Consider the following 26,264-nt stretch of genomic DNA (forward strand, 5'->3'; position numbering starts at 1 on the left):
AGGTGCCCACCGCCAGGCCTGACTAATTTTTTGTATTTTTAGTAGAGACGGGGTTTCACCATGTGTTAGCCAGGATGGTCTCGATCTCCTGACCTCGTCATCCACCCGCCTCGGCCTCCCAAAGTGCTGGGATTACAGGTGTGAGCCACCGTGCCTGGCCACTTTTTCATCTTTAAAACTGAAACTTGCCAGGCATGGTGGCTTATGTCTGTAATCCCAATACGTTGAGAGGCTGAGGCGGAGAATCACTTGAGCTCAGAAATTCAAGAGTAGCCTGGGTAACATAGTGAGACCCTATCTCTACAAAATATCAAAAACAGTAGCTGGGCATGGTAGCATGTACCTGTAGCCCCAGCTACATGGGAGGCTGAGGCGGGAGGATCGCGTGAGCCCAGGAGTTTGAGGCTGTGGTAAGCCATGATCACATCACTGCACTCTAGCCTGGGCAACAGAGTGAGACCCTATATCCATCAAACAACCCCCCTTTCCCACTTCCTCCAGGCCCCTGGAAACAACCATTCTGCTTTCTGTTTTTATGATTTTGATGACTCTAAATATCTCATATAAGTAGAATCATACAGTATTTTTACTTTTGAGACTGGCTTATTTCACTCAGCATCATGTCCTCAAGGTTCATCCGGTTATAGCATATGACAGGATTCCCTTCTTTTTTTAAGGCTGAATAATGTTCCATTGTATGTATATACCTCATTTTCTTTATTCATTTGTCAGTTATAACTAAGAATAAAGAGTTATGAATAATGTTGCAATGAGCATGGGTGTACAACCATCTTTTCAAGATCATACTTTTAGTTATTTTAGATTCACCAGTAGGAGAGGCCTTCTTCCTCTTTGATTAAAAAACATTTGACTTTAGACTTTCTGGTCTAAAATGGGTCCTTCATTTCCACTCCTCTCTACAACTTCATCTTGCTCAGTTTTTCTTACTAATACTTGACATTGTTTTATATATATACATGTTTATCTCTCTCAATAGAATGTTAGTTGCATAAGAGCATGAACTTTGTCTTGTTTTGTTTTGTTTTGTTTTTTGAGACAGAGTCTCACTCTGTTGCCCAGGCTGGAATGCAGTGGCGTAATCTCGGCTCACTGCAACCTCCACCTACTGGGTTCAAGTGATCCTCCCACCTCAGCCTCCCAAGTAGCTGGGACTACAGGTGCATGCCACCACGCCCAGCTAATTTTTGTATTTTCAGAGACAGGGTTTCACCATGTTGGCCAGTTTGGTCTCAAACTCCTGACCTCAAGTGATCCGCCCACCTGTGTGTCTGTTTTATTCATTGTTATATCTTTCAAACTCCAATTAGTGCCTGGCACATAGTAGATACTCAATAATAAAAATATGTTGAATTGAATTTATTGGATAAAATGGAAAATTAAATGTGCTTGTACTTGAATATCTTTTTTGTTCTCGTTTTGATGTTTCTGAATTAGAACTTTCCCCTTTTCTATTTTCAGAATATGAGTGATGCCATGGCAATTTTGCACAAACTACAGACAGGCCTGGATGTAAATGTAAGATTCACTGGTGTTCGAGTGTTTGAATATACACCAGAATGCATAGTATTTGATCTTCTTGATATTCCTTTGTACCATGGGTGGTTAGTAGACCCTCAGGTAAGTCAAAGAATTTAAATTATATAAACACAAATGCAGGAAAAAGTATTAATTTGGCAAATTAATCTCAATTTGTATTTTTTGTTACTTACTTTTTTTGTACTTTTGCCTGGAATTAGCCAAACTATGAGGTTAAGAACAGAGTCCTCCAGACTACTAAGTCTGCCCAAGGCTTCTGACCCCAACTATAAGGAGCTAGGGCCCAACTACAAGGTTAGAGGGAAGAGCTCATAGAAGACCACCCTTACATCTCACACCAATCACAAGTTCAAAGGCTTCCCAAAACTACCCTCAGGTTCAGTAATTCACCAGAGTGACTAACAGGACTCCCTGAAACCTATTATACTCACCATTACAGTTTATTACAGGGCAAAGATACAGGTTAAAATTAGCAAAGGAAAGAGACACATACGGCAGAATCTAGGAGGGTTCCAACTGTGAAGCTTCCCTTGGATCCTCAGGACATCATACCCTTGTGGAATTGACGTATGACAATATGCATGGAGTGCTGCCAATTCTGGAAGTTCACCCAACCTTCAGTGTTCAGATTTTTTATTGAGATTTCATTATGTAGGTATGATTTAATTTATTGCCCATGTAATTGAACCCAGACTCTTACCCTTCCCTCCCTGGAAGCTGAGCTGACACCATGTGGTTCAAGGGATCCATCGTTAGTATAAACTGCAGGTGTGGCCCAAGGGGCCCACGATAAATAACACAGTCACTCCTATTGGTACGGAAATGCCAAGATTTAGAAGTTATTTCATAGGAGCCGGGACAAAGGTCAAACCTCTCTTTGGACAAGACCGTATTCTTTATTGCATAGCTTTGAAAATCTCTTTTCAAAGCTATTTTAAAAAGGCACCCCCATATATCCATCACTCTAACTGTACATTTCTAAATGTACATTGACCTTTGGTATATTAGTCTAGCAATCCAGATTTTGCCTCTTGTTAAGGGTGTCAGAGTCCTGGCAGGAAGTAGATGACACACGTAAGGAGAACTGTCAAAAGTTTAATGAAGAGACTATTTACAAAGGTGTGGGCAAAGTTAAGGGGAACAAGTAAGGGATGGTGTAACATCTTAGACCTAGCAACAGCAGAAAACGATTGCCACTCATAACTCTGAAAAGACAAGGAGAGGGAATACTTAGCAGAACACAGCAAGATTGATTACTAAAGCACAGAGCTCCTGACCAGGAGATGTGACCTTCAGGAGAGGAATACTACCACCAAGCTATGGCCCAGCAGGGAAAGAGCACAGGTAATACGTTCTCTGACTGTCACTTTCTGATTTCCTTTAGTAGCTCCCTTTGGCCAAATTCAACTGATAATTAGAGAGTAAGAATTCCAATTGCTGCAGTCCATAGAGGTTAGTCTCCCGAATACAGAAGAAATGGAGAGTCAGTTGGAAGGATGAAAGGAAAAAATAATTCTACTATAACACACTAAATTTTTAAATAGGTTAACGTCTTCTCTTTTCCACTGATCTGTGTTATGTCTACTCCTATACTGTTTTAATATTATTTTCACTTACTTACATTTTTTAACATAAAGTAACATTCAAATTTCAAAATAATATTGGTTAATTGTAAACTTTAAAAGAAAAAGACAATGGAATTATATCAGCCAATGCCTTTCAAATTTATTTTGTTTTATGGTACGAGGTGAGAATTTACCTTTTTTATAAATTAAACTTTTTATTTTGAGGTAATTGTAGATTCAAATGCCAGTGTAAGAAATAATAAAGAACAGGTTGGGTGTAGTGGCTCATGCCTGTAATCCCAGTACTTTGGGAGGCCGAGGCGGGTGGATCATGAGGTCAGGAGTTCAAGATCAGTCTGGCCAAGATGGTGAAACCCGGTGTCTACTAAAAAATACAAAAATTAGCCGGGTGCAGTAGTGGGCGACTGTAATCTTAGCTACTCAGGAGGCCAAGGCAGGAGAATCACTTAAACCTGGGAGGCAGAGTTTGCAGTGAGCCGAGATCATGCCACTGCATTCTAGCCTGGGCAACAGAGCAAGACTCCGTCTCAAAAAAAAAAAAAAAAAAAAAAGAAATGAAGAACGATCCCTCATACCTTTTACCCAGTTTTCCCCAATTGGAAAATTTAGTAATTTTGCAAAATTTAGTAAAATATCAAAACCAGGAAATTGACATTAATAAAGTCAAGATACATGGCTGGACACAGTGGCTCATGCCTGTAATCCTAGAACTTTGGGAGGCCAAGGCAAGAGGATCACTTGGGCCCAGGAGTTCAAGACTAGCCTGGGCAACATGGCAAAACCTTATTTCTACAAAAATACAAAAATTAGCCAGGCATGGTGGAACATGCCTGTAGTCCCAGCTATTCAGGAAGCTGAGGTGGGAGGATCACTTGTGCCCAGGAGGTTGAAGTTGCAGTGAGCTGTGATCATACTACTGCGTTCCAGCCTGAGAGAAAGAGCGAGACCCTGTCTCAAAATAAATAGATAAATAAGTAAATAAATAAAATCAAGATATGGAACATTTCTGTTGAGCTGTGATCATACTACTGCGTTCCAGCCTGAGAGAAAGAGCGAGACCCTGTCTCAAAATAAATAGATAAATAAGTAAACAAATAAAATCAAGATATGGAACATTTCTGTTAACACAAGAATCCCTCCTGATGCCCTTTTATATCCACACCCACTTCTGTCACACCCTTACCCTCTTCTTAACCCCTGACAACCACTAATCTTTCTCCATTTCTATAATTTTGTTATTTTCAGAATATTATATACAGTGTGTAATCTTTTTGGATTGCATTTCATACTCACCATAAGTCTCCAAAGCATCATCCAGATTGTTGCATCTATCAATAGTTTGCTGCTGTTTATTACTGAGTAGTATTTTGTGGTGTGGACATACCGTGGTTTTACTTGTTAAAGAGCATCTTGGTGTTTTCCCGCTGGGCACGGTGGCTCACGCCTGTAATCTCAGCACTTTGGAAGGCTGAGGCGGGTGAATCACTTGAGGCCAGGAGTTCGAGACCAGCCTGGCCAACATGGCGAAACCCTGTCTCTACTAAAAAATACAAAAATCAGCTGGCTGTCATGGCATGTGCCTGTAATCCCAGCTACTTGGGGAGGCTGAGGCAGGAGAATCACTTGAACCCAGGAGGTGGCGGCTGCAGTGAGCCAAGATCATGCCACTTCTCTCCAGCCTGGGTGATGGAACAAGACTCTGTCTCAAACTGCTGTAAACATTTGTGTACAGGTACGTTTTTCATTTCTTTGGGTTAAATGCCCAGGAGTGCAGTTGGTGGGTTATATTGTAGTTGCTTGTGGGTTTGTGTGTTTGTTTGTTTGTTTGTTTGTTTTTTAAGAGATAGGGTCTTGCTTTGTTGCCCAGGCTGGACTTGAATTCCTGGGCTCAAGTGATCCTCTTGCCGCAGCCTCCCAAGTAGCTGGGACTACAGGCATGCACCATTATGCCCAGTTAACTTATGTATTCCTTTTTTTAAGAAAGCAACAAACTGTTTACTAGAGTACCTGTACCAAAAGTTTACATTCCCACCAGTAACATATGAGTGATCCAGTTTCTCTGCATCTTCATCAGCATTTAATGTTGTCACTATTTTTTATTTTAGCCATTCTTAGGTAGCAATATTTCATTGTAGTTTTAATTTGCATTTCTTTTTTTTTTGAGATGGAGTCTTATTCTTTTGCCCAGGCTGGAGTGCAGTGGCACAATCTCGGCTCACTGCAACCTCCTTCTCCCAGGTTCAAGTGATTCTCCTGCCTCAGCCTCCCGAGTAGCTGGGATTACAGGTGCCTGCCACCACGCCCAGCTAATTTTTTTGTATTTTTAGTAGAGACAATGTTTCATCATGTTGGTCAGACTGGTCATGAACTCCTGACCTCAGGTGATCCACCCGCCTCGGCCTCCCAAAGTGCTGAGATTACAGTCATGAGCCATCGCACCCAGCCTAGTTTTCATTTCTTTAATGGCTAATGATGTTGAACATCTTTTGATGTGCTTGTTTGCCATTTGTATATTCTTTTTAGTAAAATGTCTCTTCATGTCTTTTGCCCACTTTCTAATTAGATTGGTTCTTTACAGTTGAGTTTTGTTTTTGGTTTTGTTTTTTTTTGACACAGGGTCTTACTGAGTCACCCAGGCTGGAGTGCAGTGGCATGATCATAGCTCACTGCAGCCTCAAACTCCTGAGATCATGTGATCCTCCTGCTTCAGCCTCCTAAGTAGCTGGGCACATGCCACCATACCCTGCTCACTTTTTAATTTTTTGTAGAAATGAGATCTTGCCATATTGCTCAGGTTGGTCTCGAACTCCTGGGCTCAAATGATCCTCCCTCCTCAGCCTCCCAAAGTGTGGGACTACAGGTGTGAGCCACCATGTCTAGCCCCTTTCCCCCTTTTTTTATTTGGCTGTGTGTCTTTTTGTAATTGAGTTGTAAATGTTCTTTATGTGTTGTAAGCCCAAATCTCTTGTCAGATGTATGATTTGGAAATATTCTTTAATTTTTACTTTTTTTTTTTTAGAAATGGCATGTCACTATATGACACGCTTGAACTCCCAGGCCAGTCTTGAACTCCTGGCCTCAAGCAGTCTTCCCACCTCAGCCTCTCAGAGTGCTGAGGTTACAAATGTGAGCCACTGTGCCTGGACTTAATTTCAGTGAAGTTCACTTTATTTTTTCTTTTGTCCCTTATGCTTTTGGTGTCCTATCTAAGAAGGCTTTGCCTAACCAAAAGTCAAGAAGATTTAGTTCTTTATTTTCTATTAAGAGTTTTATAGTTTTAGCACTTACATTTATGAATATGGTCAATGTTGGGTTAATTTTTATATGTGGTTCGAGGAAAGGGCCCAACTTTATTCATATGCATGTAGATAGCCAGTTGTCCTAGTACCATTTGCTGAAAAGGTTATTCTTACCCTGTTGAATTGTCTTGAACTTAGCATGATCTTTGTAAAATAAATCCTTCCCTTTACCCTTGCCTTCCTTATTGCCTTAAAAGCATCCAGTTTCATTAAAATAAGATTTAAAATCCTTATAAGTATTTATGGGTTTTTGTTTTTGTTTTTGTTTTTTGTTTTTTTGAGACAGAGTCTCGCTGTGTCACCCAGGCTGGAGTGCAGTGGCACAGTCTTGGTTCACTGCAGCCTCAACCTCCCGTGCTCAAGCAATCCTCCCTCCTCAGTCCCCCAGTAGTTGGGACTAGAGGCGCACACCAGCACGCCTGGCAATTTTAGTATTTTTTATAGAGAGAGGATTTCACTATGTTGCCCAGGCTGGTCTCAAACTCCTAGCCTCAAGCGATCCTCCCACCTTGGGCTCCCAAAGTGCTGCATTACAGGCATGAGCCACTGTGCTTGGCTCAAGAAGAAAGGATATTATTTCTTTCTTTTTCTTTTTTTTGGATGGATTCTCGCTCTGTCGCCAGACTAGAGTGCTATGGCGTGATCTCGGCTCACTGCAACCTCCATCTCCCGGGTTCAAGTGATTCTCCTGCCTCAGTCTCCCAATTAGCTGGGACTGTAGGCACTCACCACCATGCCCAGCTAATCTTTGTATTTTTAGTAGAGACAGGGCTTCACCATGTTGGCAAGGATGGTCTCGACCTCTTGACCTCATGATCCGTCTGCCTCGGCTTCCCAAAGTGCTGGGATTACAGGCATGAGCCACCACGCCCAGCCAAAAGGCTATTATTTGTTTACCTGATTAACTGTCATCTCCCACTAGAATATAGGTTTTATAAGGGCTGGACTGATAGCACAGTGTTTAGAACAGTGCCTGGCACATAAGTAAATATTGACTGATGGAATGCAGCATACATGTGTGCATCCATTAACTCTAGGAAAGCAGAGATCATAATAGCAAGGACTTCGCAGTGCTTTTTTTTCATCTCTGTCCATTGGTAAAAGCTGCTGGGATTCAGGAGAATGGGAGAATAGCTTACTATAAGCAAGGCAACTCTGAGAATTTCATTGAAAAGTCTCAACATGCCCAGCAGTTTATACATCCAAGGTTGGATTCTGGCAGATGATAATGCCGGACAATTTAGATTGTGAAGAATGACAGTCTGAGGAATGTAAGCCTGAATTCTTTTTTTATTTTTACTTCTTCTTTTGTTTGCTTGCTTGTTTGTTTTTTTGAGACAGGATCTTGTTCTGTTGCCCAGACTAGAGTGCAGTAGTGTGATCATAGCTCACTGCAGCCTCAGATGGCTCAAGGGATCCTCACACCTCAGCCTCCAAGTAGCTGGGGCTGCAGTTGTGCATCCGCATGCCCAGCTCACATACAAAGTATTTTAAATATTGTAATTAAGAATTAGACCAATGACAGAGAATAGAGGCCTAAAAAGATCACTATACAGATAGAACTAGGGCATTCTAGAGCAATGGGGAAAGGCAATCCTTTAAACAAAAGGTTCTAAGACAATTAGGTAGACATAGAGGGAAAAAATGAAACTGTTTCCTACAACTCACACCGCAAAATTCTATTCCATGTGCATTGAAGTTTAACTGTAAAAGTCAGGTGAGGTGGCATCCCTGTAGTCGCAGTTACTCAGGAGGCTGAGGTGGGAGGATCACTTAAGGTCTGGAGTTTGAGGCTGCAGTGCACTATGATAGCACCTGTGAATAGCCACCGTTCTCCAGCCTGGGCAATAAGTACGGTCCTGGCTCTACAAACATGGAGGGGGAAAAATGTTTAACTATAAAAAATAAAACTATAAAAGTTTGAAACTATGTTCCTGATCTTACGGCATCACTGTAGGGAGGGATTTCAAAAACAAGATACAAACCTATTAACTGTAAGGAAACATAGTAAACATGACTGCCTTAGAACTGAGAATTTGTGTTCATCTAAAGACATTCCAAAGAGAATGTAAAAGCAAGCCACAGAGTAGAAGATGAATTGCAACTTTAAAAAATGACTAAAGGATTAATAATCAGAAAGTAGGAGCTCCTACAGATAATTTTTTAAAGATAGCCCAGCAAAAGAAAGGAGCAAATGACTTGGATAGGCACTTCACAAAAATAGATATCCAAATGGCCAATGAACAAATGAATTGGTCATCAGGGAAATACAAATTAATATCAGAATTAGAGACCACTATACATACATCAGACTGGCTAACATTTAAAAGTCTGATGGTATTACGTCGGGCGCAGTGGCTCACACCTGTAATCCCAGCACTTTGGGAGGCCAAGGCAGGTGGATCACCTGAGGTCAAGAGTTCGAGACTAGCCTGGCCAACATGGCGAAACCTCGTCTCTATTAAAATACAAAAATTAGCCAGGCATGGTGGTGAGTGCCTGTAATCCCAGCTACTTAGGAGGCTGAGGCAGAGAATTGCTTGAACCCAAGAGGCAGAGGTTTCAGTGAGCTGAGATCACGCCACTGCACTCAAGCCTGGGTGACAGAGCGAGACTCTGTCTCAAAAAACAAAAATAAAAAATAAAAGTTTGACAGTATTAAATGTTGGTGAAGATGTGCAGCATAGAGAATTCTCATTTCTTGTGATGAGAATGGAAATTGGCCATCTACTTTTGAAACCAGTTTGGTTTATCCATTGAAGTTGATGCCAAGCATTCCTTAAGACTAAGCAGTTTGGCAAGGCATGCACTCTTGATGAGTGGAAGAGGATAAATGTCCTAGAATTTTTCACAGCAGTGTTATTTGCCATAGTCCCAAACTGAAAATAACTTGAATAGCCATCAAAAGGCAAATGAATAACCACATTATGGTGTATTCTATGGAATACTGTACTACAATGAAAACAAACATCTGCATACCACTATATACAACAACCTTATATTATGTATTTTTTTTTTTTTTTTTTTTGAGACGGAGTCTCACTCTGTCGCCCAGGCTGGAGTGCAGTGGCGTGATCTCGGCTCACTGCAAGCTCCACCTCCCGGGTTCATGCCATTCTCCTCCTGCCTTAGCCTCTCCGAGTAGCTGGGACTACAGGCGCCCGCCACCACGCCCGGCTAATATTTTTTGTATTTTTAGTAGAGACGGGGTTTCACCGTGGTCTCGATCTCCTGACCTCGCGATCCGCCCGCCTCAGCCTCCCAAAGTGCTGGGATTACAAGCGTGAGCCACTGCGCCCGGCCCTATGTATTTGTTGATTTGGTTTATTATTTGCTTTTACTCTAGAATATAAGCTTTATGAAAGCATAAACTATTTTGCTCACTGTTGTGTCTGTAGATTCTCTAATGGCACCTTGTATGTAGTAGTATGTATTAGGCATCCAAATAAATTGGATGAATGGAATTCTGGGGGTGGGGGAAGACAAGATCTTACTCTGACACCCAGGCTAGAGTGCGGTGGCATGATCATAGCTCACTGCAACCTGGGACTTCTGGGCTTAAGCAATCCTGTCTCAGACTCCTGAATAGCTGGGACTATAGGCACACACTCCCATGCCTGGCTAGATTGTTTATTTTTTGTGAAGACAAGGTCTTGCTATGTTGCCCAGGGTGGTCTCAAATTCCTGGGCTGACGCGGTCCTCCCCCGCTAGCCTCCTAAAGTGTTGGGATTATAGACATGAGCCACTACACCTGGCCTTGAGTGAAATACTAATGTACAGATTCTGCCTATGAATATTTGAAATCTTTTTTTTATTGCTACTCTAGAGAAATATATTTGATTTTTGTATATTGATCTTTTTTTTTTTTGAGACAGTGTTTTGTTCTTGCTGCCCAGGCGTGATCTCGGCTTACTGCAACCTCCACCTCCCGGTTTCAAGTGATCCTCCTGTCTCAGCCTCCCAAGTAGCTGGGATTACTGGTGCCCACCACCACACCTGGCTAATTTTTTGTATTTTTAGTAGAGATGGGATTTCATCATGTTGGCCAGGCTGGTCTGGAACTCCTGACCTCAGGTGATCTGCCCGCCTCAGCTTCCCAAAGTGCTGGGATTACAGGCATGAGCCACCATGCCCAGCCTATTGATCTTGTGTTTACTATTGTAGTTGGGTTTTAGGGGGTTTTGTTTTGTTTTGTTTTAGAGACAGTGTCTTGCCCCATTGCCTAGGCTGATGTGTAGTAGCATGATCATAGCTCATTGCAGCCTTGAACTCCTGGACTCAAGCGATCCTTTCCTCTCAGCCTCTTGAATAGCTGGGACTATGGACATGCACCACCTTGTCCAGCTAATTAAAAAAAAAAAATTTTTTTTAGAGGCCTTGCATGGTGGCTAATGCCTATAATCCCAACGTTTTGAAAGACCAAGGTGGGAGAATTACTTGAGCCCAGGAGTTTGAGACCAGCCTGGACAACATAATGAGACCTGTCTCTACAAAAAATTTAAAAATTAGCTGGGTGTGATGGCGTGTGCCTGTAGTCCCAGCTATGCAGGAGGCTGAGGTGGAAGGATTGCTTGAGCCTGGGAGGTCGAGGCTGCAGTGGGCTGTGATCACACCACTGCATTCCAGCGAGAGTGACACATGAGACCCAGATCATACCGCTGCACTCCAGCGTGGGTGACAGAGCATGGGAGACAGAGTAAGAAAAAATCTCAAAAAAATTTTTATTTTATTTTTAGAGACAGTTTTGCTGTGTTGCCCAGACTGGTCTTGAACTCCTGGCCTCAAGATATCCTCCTGCCTCAGCCTCCTAAATTGTTTGCATTACTGGTGTGAGCCACCACACCAACTTAGTGTAGCTGTATTTTTGTGGATTTCTTAGAATTGAAAATTCAGATTATTTGAAAAGACTTACTGAAGTTGAGTTACTAATGAAAAGCACTATAAAGTAAAGGTGTTGAGGAAAATAACATCTGAAGAGATTGTGCCCTCAAATTGTTTCTTAAGGGTCTAACTTCTCATTTTACATAAATCAAAGCTGGAACTCATAGATTTTTTTTGTGCAGTGTACATAGAATCTTATCCCAGGGATCTTCTTGCAAAGAAAAGGATTTATTTGGCTCTGCATCAAAAGATTGACCATTGAATACTTTTTTGTGTTTTAAGTTAATATGAAATGTTTAAGATATGGGCCAGGCACAGTGGCTCACACCTGTAATCCCAGCACTTTGGGAGACTGAGGCAGGCAGAGTACTTGAGGTCAGGAGTTCAAGACCATCCTGGCCAACATAGTGAAACCCCAACTCTACTAAAAATACAAAAATTAGTTGGGCATGGTGGTGCGCACCTGTAGTCCCAGCTACTGGGGAGGCTGAGGCAGGAGAATCACTTGAACCCGGGAGGCAGAGGTCGCAGTGAGCCAAGATTGCGTCACTCCTCTCCAGCCTGGCGACAGAGCGAGACTCCGTCTCAAAACAAACAAAACAAAAAAAAATTAGTCAGGTGTGGTGGCGGGCGCCTGTAATCCCTGCTACTCAGGAAGCTGAGGCAGGAGAATCACTTGAACCCAGGAGGCGGAGGTTGCAGTGAGCCAAGGTCACACCACTGCACTCCAGCCTGGTCAACAGAGTGAGACTCCATCTCAAAAAAAAAAAAAAATGTTTAAGATATTTATGCCTGTAAACATTTTCCACAATTTCCTGCTGTGACTTTTTGAATTAACTGATTGTTTTCTCAACCAATCATCAGTTCCAGTTGTGTGAGTTAAGAGGCTTTTAGTATTGTAGATTTTTTCATAAACAAGGAAAATAAATTATAGCTTAGAATGGTGGTTCTCAAACTTTCCTATGCGTCGTAATCACCTGGGCAGTGGAATGAAAACTTAGACAATTGAGAAGCAATGTGAGCCTGAAATTCTTTTACATCTTTTTAACAAGCTCCCCAAGTTTGAAAACCACTGCTGTGAGTATTGTGCAGATATATGTTGAGACCTGTGATATTCAAAGAGTAAGTCTTCAAGGTGATCGTTTGAATGAAGAAAACATTGGCCCTCTTATTTTTATTTATGTAACTCTAAAATTTGTATTTGTTTTATTAGGTATATAACTAATACAGCAATACACATAAATAATTTATAAATAAATATAAATATATTTTTATGTATGGAAAGGCAACTATATAAGTTGTTTAGACAGTAGAAACCTCTTTTTCTTCTATAGTCAAAGCAAAGTGTAATGGAGAGTAGAGAAGCCCAATTTTATTTTCCTATAGCTTAAAAGTTTAAATTTACTCTACTGCCGTACCTCTAAAAACAAAGATTAAGTAAGAATCATGACGCATATCCCGTCCCTGATTAACATACATTAACTTTTCTTCAGGAAAATAACATTAGTTATCTCTACTCTATCTCCACTATACTTTTCTAGGAAATAAGTAATAAAATGGAATAATTTTATTAATCCTATAAATTAACATATTTAAAGTTGCCTTGCTTTAAATGTGTAACATTTGTTTTTTAGTTAAAAAAAAAAAAAAACTGTTGCTTGATACTTGATGCCGGGAGAAAAAAAATGGATATTTTCTTATTTTTTCTTCTGGAATAGTTGATGTTTTATTTTGATCACTTAAATACATGTTTATGACCTTAAGAAATAAAGTTGCATGTAATAATCCCATTTAATCTTTTTTTGCATAATTAAACTAATACAACTGCAGTATTTTTCATAATGTGTCATACTGAGCTGTAAACAAACTTGGAAACTGTTGGGTTTTGATTTTAGTGCTGATTTTGTTTTTTGTAAATAATAGTTTTATATTTAGTATTATATTAGAATAAAATTCTAAAGAATGATACAGCTTTCTTTTGTTCCTCATCTTACCATGGTTAGTGAGACAGTCATTTGTTTTCTAGATTGATGACATTGTAAAAGCTGTTGGTAACTGCAGCTACAACCAACTAGTGGAGAAGATCATCTCTTGTAAACAGTCAGACAACAGTGAGCTGGTTAGTGAAGGTGGGTGAGTGCTGCTATTTCCTGACTTTTGAAATTCTTGGCAAGATAATTTTTCTTATAACTTAATGTCTTTCAAATTTCTTAAATAAGACTTCTAAAAAACACATGTTATATTACTTGTATGAATTTTAAGAAGTAACCATCCATAGGCTGGGCACAGTGGCTCACGCCTGTAATCCCAGTACTTTGAGAGGCTGAGGCAGGTGGATCACCTGAGGACAAGAGTTCACGATCAGCCTGGTCAACATGGTGAAAGCACGTGTCTACTAAAAATACAACAAAAAATTAGCTGGCCATGGTGTTGCATGCCTTTAATCCCAGCTACTCAGGAGGCTGAGGCAGGAGAATCGCTTGAATCAAGGAGGCGGAGGTCGCAGTGAGCCGAGATCATGCCGCTGTACTCCACCCTGGGCAACAGAGTGACTCTGTATCAAAAAAAAAAAAAAAAGAAGTAATCATTCATAAAGGTGCCAATGAAAGGTTTTTTCCTAGAACTCTTTTTCATTTAACTTGTAAAATCAGGCCTGGATTCTATTAAAAATTTTTGGAATCACTTGCTAACTTTGCCATGGTCAGGTACCCAGAGGTTACTGATGATTACTTTTTTTAAAAAGGTTTATTATTTAGGAGTCTGAATGGACTTTATCATTGATCCTGAACACTTCAACTGACTGAGATGAGTATTACGGTGCTCAAGTACTCTAGTACTTCTTTTAGTAGACCTCTGCCTTATATTTCAGTGTAATACAATATATTAAAGCCCCATTCTGGATCAGAGTATGCCTCTGAAAATCAGTTTTCCTAATCCTTAGCTAACTGGAATTTCTAAATTCATCATCACAGAATCAGTTTAATATTTTTTCAACTGTGTTCCAGTCAATGATGAGAAAAGGAGATTTGAAACAGAATGCTATCAAAAGGCATAGGATGTAGATACACCTTCTCAGTCCCCACTTCACTCTTTCAGAAATATACATAAATACCGAGGCTATAATTCTTCTGTCTATGAAAGGTAAACAAAAGAGAAAGAAAAATCATGAGAAGTAGGGCATGAGTTTTAGTCTCTCTCAGACACACAATTATTTTACATAAGATATAATAAAAGTTTATTACAATTATCACATTTTTAAGAATTAAAACTAATGACTACAAGAGCATATGAGCATATAAAAGATATGTACATGAATTCCATCTATATTAATCAGAACCCAACTAATTACATTACTTAATTATCCAGAAGTTTAACACATTTTTGCAAAAGAGGAAAATAAGAAGAAAATGCATAGTATTTTAGTTAAGGTTTATCCTAATCTTTTTTTTTTTTTTTTTTTTTTTTGAGATGGAGTTTCACTCTTGTTGCCCAGGCTGGAGTGCAATGGCGCGATCTCAGCTCACTGCAACCTCCACCTCCCGGGTTGAAGCCATTCTCCTTCCTCAGCCTCCCGAGTAGCTGGGATTACAGGCATGCACTTATTTTGTATTTTTAGTAGAGATGGGATTTTGTCATGTTGGTCAAGCTGGGAGGTTTATGCTATTCTTCTACTTGCAATAAACATATAAAGATACAGGGACAGGCTGGACATTGTGGCCCGCACCTGTAATTCCAGCACTTTGGGAGGCTGAGGCGGGAGGATTGCTTGAGCCCAGGAGTTTGAGACTAGCCTGGGCAATGTAGCAAGATCCCATCTCTAAAAAATAAAAATAAAAAATTAGCCAGGCACCTGTAGCTCCACATACTCGAGAGGCTGAGGCTGAAAGATCACTTGAGCCCAGGAGGTCAAGGCTGCAGTGAGCCAAGATCATGCCACTACACTCCAGCCTGGGCAACACAACAGAATTTGTCTCGAAAACAAAACAAAACAAAACAATAACAGTATAGAGTCATTGATCATTGATTTGTCTGACAACTCTTTTGTTACAGCATGAGGCAGCAGTGTTCAAATTTTAGGAGAGAAAGAAGTAACAAAAACTGTTACAAAAGTATATTCTCTCGATTAACAAAATTCCTTCTCAATGAGCTAGAATGTATGGGGAAAAAAATTCCACTCACTAGAAGTTTGCATTCTTATACAAGCTCTCATTACCATAGATAATTACTAAAAAGAAGCTCCTATTTTAAAAATGTCTATCTACGGAATCCTTCTTTTTCAGTAATGTCCAATATACTAGAGTATGCTATTCAGTAGTACTTGAAGGAACAATAGGATTCAGAAAGTGGTAACAGACAGAATGCTAGCCAAGAAGTAATACTTGGATAAACTGACTTACGGAGCACGAAGCTATGTGAAACAACGTTAACATCTTTCCCAATTCTGGCTACAAATACAGTAAGGGTAGGACTTAGTACTACAATAATTAACAAAATGAACAAAAAAGTCAGTTCCTGCATTACTTCTTTTTCCTTAACCTGATGTCACAAATATTATTATTTCTCTGACATTGATTCCTCAGGATAATGAAAAACTACAGTTAATATATGTGTTATTGATAATTTAGGAAGAACATGGTAAAAGCAAAGAAAGAAACCCTCTAAAATGGTATAGAATGTTTAGGGAATATCTGCTGGGCATATTTATTACTTTCTTGATATATAAATTTCATAATAGTGAAATTCTACATACCAGATTTCCATATTAAAGAATAATTATAAGTGTCATTTAGCATAATTAAAAAGCTAAACTAGATTTTTGTTCATAAGTAACTACAAATTTGTAGTTCATTTGAAATAATTACTTAACTCCAATGGTCACTTGTATAAGACACTAAGAAATCATGGAAAATAAAAGACCATAATAGACATTTTTACTTACTTTGCAGCAATTAGCTTTCCTTCATCATTTTTCTTCATCAAATTATCTTTTTTTTTTTTTTTTTTTTTGAGACGGTCTCACTCTGTCACCCAGGCTGGAGTGTAGTGGCACGATCTCGGCTCACTGTAACCTCTGCCCCCTGGATTCAAGCAATTCTCCTGCCTCAGCCTCCCGAATAGCTGGGACTACAGGCATATGCCACCATGCCCGACTAATTTTTGTAGTTTTAGTAGAGATGAGATTTCACCATGTTGGCCAAGCTGGTCTCGAACTCCTGACCCTCAGGTGATCCGCCAGCCTCGACCTCCCAAAGTGCTGCAACTACAGGCATAAGCCAACTTGCCCAGCCCATCATATATCATATTATCTTGAGTGGTGTTCAGTTGAAGTAATCTGCTTTCTTTTTCCGTTTAGCCTGCAATTGTAGCTTTCCCTTTAAATCAATAAAATACCTGAAAGCCAACTTATTTCTAATCTTTATTAAAAAATAAGTTTTGGTCACAGGTAATAACTTTTTAAAAATTCAAACATCTTATTTCCTATCAAGGTATGGAGAATAAGAAATACATTCACTAAAATTCCTTTTTAAGGGAAAAGAAATGTTATTTAGCAAATAATCAAATAGAGTTAGGTGTTCTTTCAACTTCTTTTAGATAACATTCGCTTTCCTTGATTCTGATACCTTATAAGTAAAGGTACAGAATTTTTACTTTACATAGAATACTTAATTGTAGAATACACTGATTTTGGGTGTTGATACCTTTTTTATTTTCTACTTCTTTTCCAGTACAATGATGAATAGAAACAATACCTTTTTGAATCTGGTTGTGATTATGCTGATTTTTCGTGGCAGCAAAAATCAGCAAGTTTAAAAAAAGCTCAGTACCAGCAGCCAGACTTCACCAGAGCCATTCATTTAATTCCAGATGATCTCAGGAATGGTTCTTTGTGTGTGTGTGTGTGTGTGTGTGTGTGTGTGTGTGTGTGTGTGTGTGTGTGTTTTGAGACAGAGTATTGCTCAGCTGCCCAGGCTGGAGGCTGGAGTGCAGTGGTGCAATCTTGGCTCACTGTAACCTCTGTCTCCCAGGTTCAAGCAATTCTTCTGCCTTAGCCTCCCAAGTAGCTGGGACTACAGGCTCATGCCACCACGCTGGCTAATTTTTTGTATTTTTAAGTGAGACAGGGTTTCACCATGTTGCCCAGGCTGGTCTCGAACTCCTGACATCAGGTAATCCGCCCACCTCAGCCTCCCAAAGTGCTGGGATTACAGGCGTGAGCTGCCATACCCAGCCCAGGAATGTTTCTTTAACAATTGTTCCTAGGACAAAAATATGCATATAAAAATATTTCTAGGATATGTATTCATTTATTCAAATGTTTATTCAGCCTTTATTATGTGCCATAGACACTAAACATTATAGTTTGGCTTCTTATCATTTTTATTAAATAATATTGGTTTCCTTTTCTTTTTCTTTCTTCAACTTTTATTTTGAAAAATCTCAAACCTATAAAAAAGATTGTAATAGCACAATGAACATTTATGTGCTCTTTACCTAAATTTACCAATTGTTGATATATTGAATGTTTTCTTTGTTTCTGTATTCCTACACACACAACACACAATCTTTTTTTTTTTTTTTGAGATGGAGTTTTGCTCTCGTTGCCCAGGCTGGAGTGCAATGGTGCAACCTTGGCTAACCACAACCTCTGCCTCCCAGGCTCAAGTGATTCTCCTTCCTCAGCCTCCCGAGTAGCTGGGATTACAGGCATGTGCCACCACACCTGGCTAATTTTGTATTTTTAGTAGAGATGGAGTTTCTCCATGTTGGTCACGCTGGTCTCAAACTTCCAACCTCAGGTGATCTGCCCACCTTGGCCTTCCAAAGTGCTGGGATTACAGGCATGAGCCACTACACCTGGCCCTACACACTCTTTTTTCCCTAAATCTTATAAGAATTAATTGCAAATATAGCACTTTACTTGTAAATGCTTCATTGTTTGTCTCCTAAGAACAAGGAATTCTCTTATATAAATTCTCCTATGTAATCACAATACAATTATCTCAAGCAATTTAGCATTGATACAATATTATTTAATATATTGTTCATATTCAGAATTCTCCCTTTTTCCCAGTATTGCCCCTTATAGCTTTTAATTTTTTTCAATGGAGGCTCCAATTACAGATCATTTAGTTGTCACATCTCTTTAGTCTTCTGTCATCTAGAATAGTTCTGTAACCTTCTTTCCTCCCTCCCTTCCTCTCTTTCTTCCTTCGTTTCTCCTTTCCTCCCTTGCTTCCTCCCTCCTTTCCTTCCTTTTTTGTCTTTTATGACATTGACTTTTTAAAATAGTCCAGGCCAGTTGTTCCATAGAATATTCCTCAATTTGGATTCATCTGATTATTTCCTCATTAGTAGATTCAGGTTATATATTTTTGGCAGGGATGCTACATAGGTGACATTGTGTCTTTCCCAGTGCATCAAATCGAGGGCACATGAGCCTAATTATCTCATTATTGGTGATGTTCAAATATGATAAGATAATATCTGCCAGGTTTTTATATTGTAAAGATGCCCTTCTCCCTTGGTAGTTAATAAGTCACCTGTGATACTATTCTTTGAACTGTGTGAATATGCTATTCCTTAATAATCTTTCACCAAGTAGATTTGACATCCATTGATTCTTGCCTGAATCAGTTATTACTGTGGTGGTTATAGTTTCTGTTATTCCTTCTATTTATTAGTTGTTATTCTTCTGTAACAGAACAGTTTTCCCTTCTCTTCCTTCTCCTCTTTCCCCATTAAAAAAATTGTATCAATATAAACTCATGGATTCCTTTTTATTCAGACAGAACGGAGTCTCGTTCTGTCATCCAGGCTGGAGTGTAGACACCCGGCTAATTTTTTGTATTTTTAGTAGAGACAGGGTCTCACCATGTTGGCCAGGCTGGTCTCGAACTCCTGACCTCAGGTGATCCACCCACCTCGGCCTCCCAAAGTGCTGGGATTACAGGCATAAGCCATTACGCCCAGCCCACTCATATGATTTGATTCTAGGAGTGCAGTAGGGAGCCCAGAACATTTTCCTGTGCCAAAAAATAAGTGCTCAAGTAAAGATGAGGAGATATAAAAGAACACAAGACCCAACTTGAGGGCATCCCACTGGCCGTATCCAGGCCGGGTGTCTAGACTGCACTCCAGTCTAGAAACGGAGTGAGACTCCATCTCAAAAAAAAAATCATATGAGCTTTTATCTTTTCAAGTAAAATCTGGGCATTTGTCATTAAAATAAATTGTTTTGCCCATCCTTTTGAGGAAAAAATACATTAATATAATGTATTTGATCTTTGAAACTTAAATGTGGATTAAATTCTTAAAAATTAGATTGTTTAAAGCTGTCACAGTGGCAAGTTAAGTTCTCACTAAGCTTAAATTCGAACACAAATCTCAGACAGGACCACATCTAGACAACATTTTTAGATAAATCAAGTTTCCTTCCTTCCTATTTCTACTTTCTATTCTTTTTTGCCTAATTATAGTACCTCTGTAACTTCACCATCTTTAAGGCATTCATCACTTTCATGTTCTCTAATAACTGTCCAGTAACAGAGGAAAACAGTTTAATGAACTAATTTATTATTGAATTTCTTCTTTGTTTTTTGAGATGGAGTCTCGCTCTGTCACCCAGGCTGGAGTGCAGTGGTGCGATCTCGGCTCACTGAAAGCTCCGCCTCCCAGTTTACGCCATTCTCCTGCCTCAGCCTCCCGAGTAGCTGGGACTACAGGCGCCTGCCACCACACCTGGCTAATTTTTTTGTGTTTTTAGTAGAGACGGGGTTTCACCGGGTAAGCCAGGATGGTCTCGATCTCCTGACCTCGTGATCTGCCCGCCTCCTAAAGTGCTGGGATTACAGGCATGAGCCACTGTGCCCAGCCTTAAATTTCTGAATGTAAGAAATATTTTCAAATATAGTAATCTTCTCAGGAAAATGAGGCTTAATTTAAATTTATTTTCATGAATAATACTCTATTATCATTATATTAAGTTTTTTTACCTTTAGTATCATCAATAACAATAACAATAAAATTGAGATTTAATGTGAATGTTGTAAATAAACTGGATTATTTGAATCAATAATACCTCTTTGAGCGTTATAATGATGCTCAAAGTTAGCGTTTACAGATAAATAAACTGCTGTGTAACCCTTAGAGTTGTTTTCCAAAATTTGTTTAAATAGTTGTAAAAAGTTGAAACTAGATTGACCTTTTCAATAAAGGCTAATTAATTATAAAAATTTAAAACTAGATAGCCTTTTCCACTAAAACCACTGTTTAAGAGATGACAGGAGAATTATGAAACATTGTTTTTTCTAGTTCTTAATAAGCTATGCTGTATGGTTTGGGGAGATATATAATTCAAGTGGCATTTATAATACTCATCTGCAATAAATTTTAAAACTTTAATACCCATAATAATTCTCCTAGGTTACAGTCTTCACTTTGCCATAACTAGTTTGATGTCCTTTGGGCAAATCACTTATTCTCTCTGAGCCTGTGTCCTATTCAGTAAAAAGAAGTAGCTGAGAAAGACCTTTCTAATGTTGAATTTTTGAATTTCACACTAACATGAAAGTAATGTACTATATCTCCACTGAATTTCTGTATCTCTTTGAAAGGGATCTGTGGAGAGGATATTGTGTGAGTAAGGTATGGAAGGGGCTTTTAAAAACATTTTTCTGAAGGGAACATTTAGTAATACAGATATTACAGACAGCAGTGGTACTTTTCAGCACAGGCATAATGCCTACTTTTTAAATGCTACATAACAGTAAATGCTATTTACTAGTGTATATCATAAATGCTGTTCATTAGTGTATAGTAACTTAGTTCTTAGCAAAGTAACAACAGTAATCAGGTGGAGAAACCTCTTATATCTAAATGTGTAAACCCAAGAAGTTGCAAGTATTCAATGAATTTCTTTTGGCTGTAGACCTCTTTATAATTTTTGTACTTCTATCATAACAAAGTCCTTGCAATAGTGTGATAATTAAAGTGTGGTAACTTTTTACAACCACTTTGTAGCTTCAATACTATGGTTTGACACTAAGGGATGTCGAGGGAGTGGAATAAACCTATGTTATCTGCTTCTGGCACTACCAAGTTTTATTTTCAATTTATTGTTGAAGTGTTAGTTTCACACCACAGATTTATCTTTAGTCCCTGTATCTATATCTCTCAGATCACTTATGAAACTTTTTAGGGCATTCCCTTCCCTCCTCCCCCATTGCTTCCGAGACATCTCTCCTTACTCCAAAGGAAGGAGGGAAATAAGAAGAGAAATACAAGTTTAAAAAATATGTATACAGTTAATTCTCATTATTTGTGGTAGCTATGTTCTATAAAGTTACTGTGAACACCGAATTAGTGAATGCTGAACCACTGTCCCCAGGATAAATATGAGTTAGTTTTCAAGGAGCGTTTGGTAACATTTTCATCACCTGATCAATACATAAACTTGTTTTATGTGTTTGTTAAACACACCTTATTTAATATATACTGTTGATTCACTAGCGTTAAACTCACAGCCAACAGCACTACAGATAGAATATCCCTAATCTGAAAATCCAAAATGCTCCAAAATCTAAACACCAACATGATGCTCACAGGAAATGCCCATTGGAGGATTTCAGATTTCTCATTTTCACATTAGGGATGCTCAGCTGATAAGTATAATGCAAACGTTCCAAAATCCAAAAGAATCCACACCCAAAACACTTCTGATCTCAAGCACTTTAGATAAATGATACTCAACCTGTGTAACTCATGCCTGAACGAAACCTATCTAGCACATGTATTTTCTCTGTAAGGCACATCACAGCCTTTGTCTACTGAATACTAGCCAGCACTTTGGCATTATGTTTGGATGCTGTTTGAAACAGCAAAATCATCAACAGAAAGCATAAAAATGTGAAAAACATGGCACTAAATAGACCATGAAAGGGACACTTGTTTATAGTATGCGAGAGAGCTGAAGCAAGAAGGCAGAATGTTGCCTTGTTTGATCTCAGCTGGGAATGTGCACATTGGGCCACTCAGAATTTTCACCAGTCTTCACATGTCCACAAACAAGCATGAAAATGCTGCAAGTATTGATTTGGGGTTTCTAAATAAATTTTAGCCAGTTAGATGAACTTGCAGATATGAACTTGCAATGAGGATCAATTGTGTATATGAAGATCAGTTGTGTATATATATGTTTTAAATTATACCCCAGACCACTTCTGTATATTTTATTGTATTTCAAAAACAAAAGCCATAATATCTATTTCCGAACTAGATAAATCTACATGAGTGGCATATGTTGGAGGAGATTAGCATAAAAATGGTGTAAAAAACCATTAAAAATGGCATCATTTATCCCACGGCTTTCTGTTCAGCCTTATGCCTACTTTCAGTTTTAAAGCAAGAATTGAGAAGTTTACAACTTAAGAATTATCTAGGATTTTTGTGAAATCTTAAGCTACTCAATTTATTAGGGCTACTTTTAATTTGAAAACACCTTGCTATTGGGGAGGTAGCTGTTGACTGACATTTTTCTTTCCCACCCATTTTTAAAATTGCCTGACACCTGTCTTTTTACTTGCTTTGATGGCTTTTAGTTTTATTGTGTCTGCTTTTTTACTGCAACCTGCATGAAATCCTTTGTAATAGTAGGTGAAATATAAGTAAATGCATTTGTTTATAAAAAAAGAATTTCACATAACTTATTTATTTAGGATAGGAATGTCTGTATACACATATTTCATTGCAAAATTAAAAACACAAATGTCCAATTTGGAGCCATCATAAAGTAGGGAAAGTATTATAATGATTGGCTTTTTTCCATACTTGGAACACACTTTAAATAGAAAAAGAATAACTTTTTAATTTTGAAATTATTCTTCTATCTAATATTATGCATTGGTTCTATAGGCTTTGTAGCTGAGCAGTTTCTAAATAACACAGCCACTCAACTGACATACCATGGATTATGTGAACTAACTTCAACGGTTCAGGAAGGAGAACTTTGTGTGTTCTTTCGGAATAATCATTTTAGCACCATGACCAAATACAAGGTATGATATAGAAATAGCTATTTAATCGTGATTCTAAATCAAAGGAGCTTGATTTAGAGATGTCTTTTGATCTGCTTATAAATAAAAGATTTTAGCATAATATTTCTTAACCATCAAATTGTGAAGGTAATTATTAAATACAGTACTTCTTAAGGATGGGATGGATAAACAATTGAAGTGTTACCTCAAATCACTTTTTGTTTTTTAATTCTCAACTTCTTTTTCACAGATGTTTGCACTAAGAAGTATTTTATTATTTTCTTTCTGAGAAAAAAAAAAGATAAACCCTAGAGATAGAACTAGGATGACTTCCTTTTTTTTTTTTTTTTTTTTTTTTTGAAATGGAATTTCCCTCTTGTTGCCCAGGCTGGAGTACAATGGCGTGATCTCGGCTCACCCCAACCTCTGCCTCCCAGGTTCAAGCGATTCTCCTACATCAGCTTCCCGAGTAGCTGGGATTACAGGCATGCACCACCACGCCTGGCTAATTTTTGTGTATTTTTAGGAAAGACGGGGTTTCTCCATGTTGGTCAGGCTGGTCTCCCGCTCCCCACCTCAGGTGATCCGCCCACCTCGGCCTCCCAAAGTGCTGGGATTACAGGCGTGAGCCACCGTGCACGGCCAGAACTAGGATGACATCTAATGATGGAAGTTTATATTTCAGTGCTAAAGGAATTTAGAAGAAATAAATTTTTTTATTTATTTAGATGATTTGCCTTTATGATAGTGTTTGCTATTATTAAACTTTAATAACTTTAATGTGACCAAACATTAAATTCTTTAATAATGTGTAGCTTTAAATTCTTCCTATAGTGCCATTTATGGCTCTGTCAAAAACATTTACTGTTTTACTCTTTTTATCTCTTATAGCCATTCTTTTTGTTGTTACAGCTGTCACTTAGTTCAGAAGTTTGTCAACTTATACGTAGATTTCTTCAGTAGTACAGTAGAATCCTGTTCTGATCCCATCAATAATATACCAAAAATGTTCAGTAGCACTTCATGCATGGGGATAAAAATACAAGATATGTTCTATTCGCCAACACTTTACTTCAGCCAAAATGGTGTCTATTCACTGATAACCCTCCATCCCATACACACATTATACCTTCTAATTTCTGCACTTTACTGCCATATCTTGAAGGGGTGGGTTGCCCCTCCACACCTGTGGGTGTTTCTCGTTAGGTGGAAGGAGAGACTTGGAAAAGAAAGAGACACAGAGACAAAGTATAGAGAAAGAAAAAAGGGGGCCCAGGGGACCTGCGTTCAGCATACGGAGGATCCACGGCACCAGCCTCTGAGTTCCCTTAGTATTTATTGATCATTATCGGGCGTGGCAGGATAATAGGATAATAGTGGAGAGAAGGTCAGGAGGTAAACACGTGAACAAATGTCTCTACATCATAAACAAGGTAAAGAAAAAAGTGCTGTGCTTTTGATGTGCGTATACATAAACATCTCAATGCCTTAAGGAGCAGTATTGCTGCCAGCATGTCCCACCTCCAGCCCTAAGGCGATTTTCCCCTATCTCAGTAGGTGGAATATACAATCGGCTTTACACGGAGACATTCCATTGCCCAGGGATGAGCAGGAGACAGAAGCCTTCCTCTTATCTCAACTGCAAAGAGGCATTCCTTCCTCTTTTACTAATCCTCCTCAGCACAGACCCTTTACAGGTGTCGGGCTGGGGGACGGTCAGGTCTTTCCCTTCAAACGAGGCCATATTTCAGACTATCACATGGGGAGAAACCTTGGACAATACCTGGCTTTCCTAGGCAGAGGTCCCTCCAGCCTTCCGCAGTGTTTTGTGTCTCTGGGTACTTGAGATTAGGGAGTGGTGATGACTCTTAACAAGCATGCTGCCTTCAAGCATTTGTTTAACAAAGCACACCCTGCACAGCCCTTAATCCATTTAACCCTGCGTTGACACAGCACATGTTTCAGGGAGCACAGGGTTGGGGGTAGGGTTACAGATTAACAGCATCTCAAGGCAGAAGAATTTTTGTTAGTACAGAACAAAATGGAGTCTCCTATGTCTACTTCTTTCTGCACAGACACAGTAATAATCTGATCTCTCTTTCTTTTCCCCACAATATCTCACTCCTTAATCCCTGTTTGGAAAGGTCTTCTCATTCCTTTTTGCCTGTCCAAATTTTACCCATCCTTTAAGAAGCATTTCAAATCCTAACTCTTTAGTAAAGCTGCTTCTACTCTCCTCAAACCAGTGGTTCTCAACCCAAATTGTATGCTAAAACTTTATGGGAAGCTTTTTTAAAACTGCCAATCCTCAGAACCTACCACCAACTCCATTAAATGAGAATCTCTGGAGGTGGGATCTGAGCATCATTAATCCTGAGTGCTTTTCAGTTTATTTTAATGTGCAGCTAAGGCAGAGTACAATTGTCTAACCATCATCTTGCTGTTACTGGCTACATCATCTTTTTTTAGCCCTTATTGGTTAATACCTAATTACCAGTTTTCTTTCCATGTAAATGTGTCATTTTTTTTTTCTAAATGAAAGTGGCTTATTAAAGTTGTGAATTACATCTTCCTATTTTCTTCAACACTTTAGTCAATGAATTACACAAAGTAGTATAAAATAATGATTTGTTTGCTTATGTAAGAATACCCTTAAAGCTCTTGCTCTCCCATTCCTATCTTAGTTATAGCAACAGCTCATTTGTATAACTTCAACATTTTAGCTAGATGTATGTCAGATGTGGGCCCAGAGTCATCCATAATCCTCAGAAATCTAAGGCCAAAGGACATAAGGATCAGATTTATTGCCACATGGTGAATACTGCTAAATCATTTTATTTCTTACTTAACCAGACCTTTCAAGTCTAGGATTTATTCATTTATTTAACAAATATTTATTTATTTATTT

The 26,264-nt window shown here is 38.9% G+C and overlaps 1 protein-coding gene across 2 annotated transcripts in view; it reads left to right on the forward strand.

Moving 5' to 3' along the window:
- MINDY2 (MINDY lysine 48 deubiquitinase 2) overlaps positions 1-26,264 on the forward strand; it is a 94,259-nt gene that overhangs the window by 39,393 nt on the left and 28,602 nt on the right. For both annotated transcript variants that reach the window (XM_003267038.4, XM_012507432.2), the window contains exons 4-6: positions 1,480-1,638; positions 13,351-13,453; positions 23,235-23,377. In XM_003267038.4, the coding sequence (XP_003267086.2) occupies positions 1,480-1,638; positions 13,351-13,453; positions 23,235-23,377 (405 nt within the window). The remainder of the gene's footprint in view (positions 1-1,479; positions 1,639-13,350; positions 13,454-23,234; positions 23,378-26,264) is intronic.

The sequence above is a fragment of the Nomascus leucogenys genome, chromosome 6 (genome assembly GCF_006542625.1).
Source record: "Nomascus leucogenys isolate Asia chromosome 6, Asia_NLE_v1, whole genome shotgun sequence".
Classification (NCBI taxonomy): Eukaryota; Metazoa; Chordata; class Mammalia; order Primates; family Hylobatidae; genus Nomascus; species Nomascus leucogenys.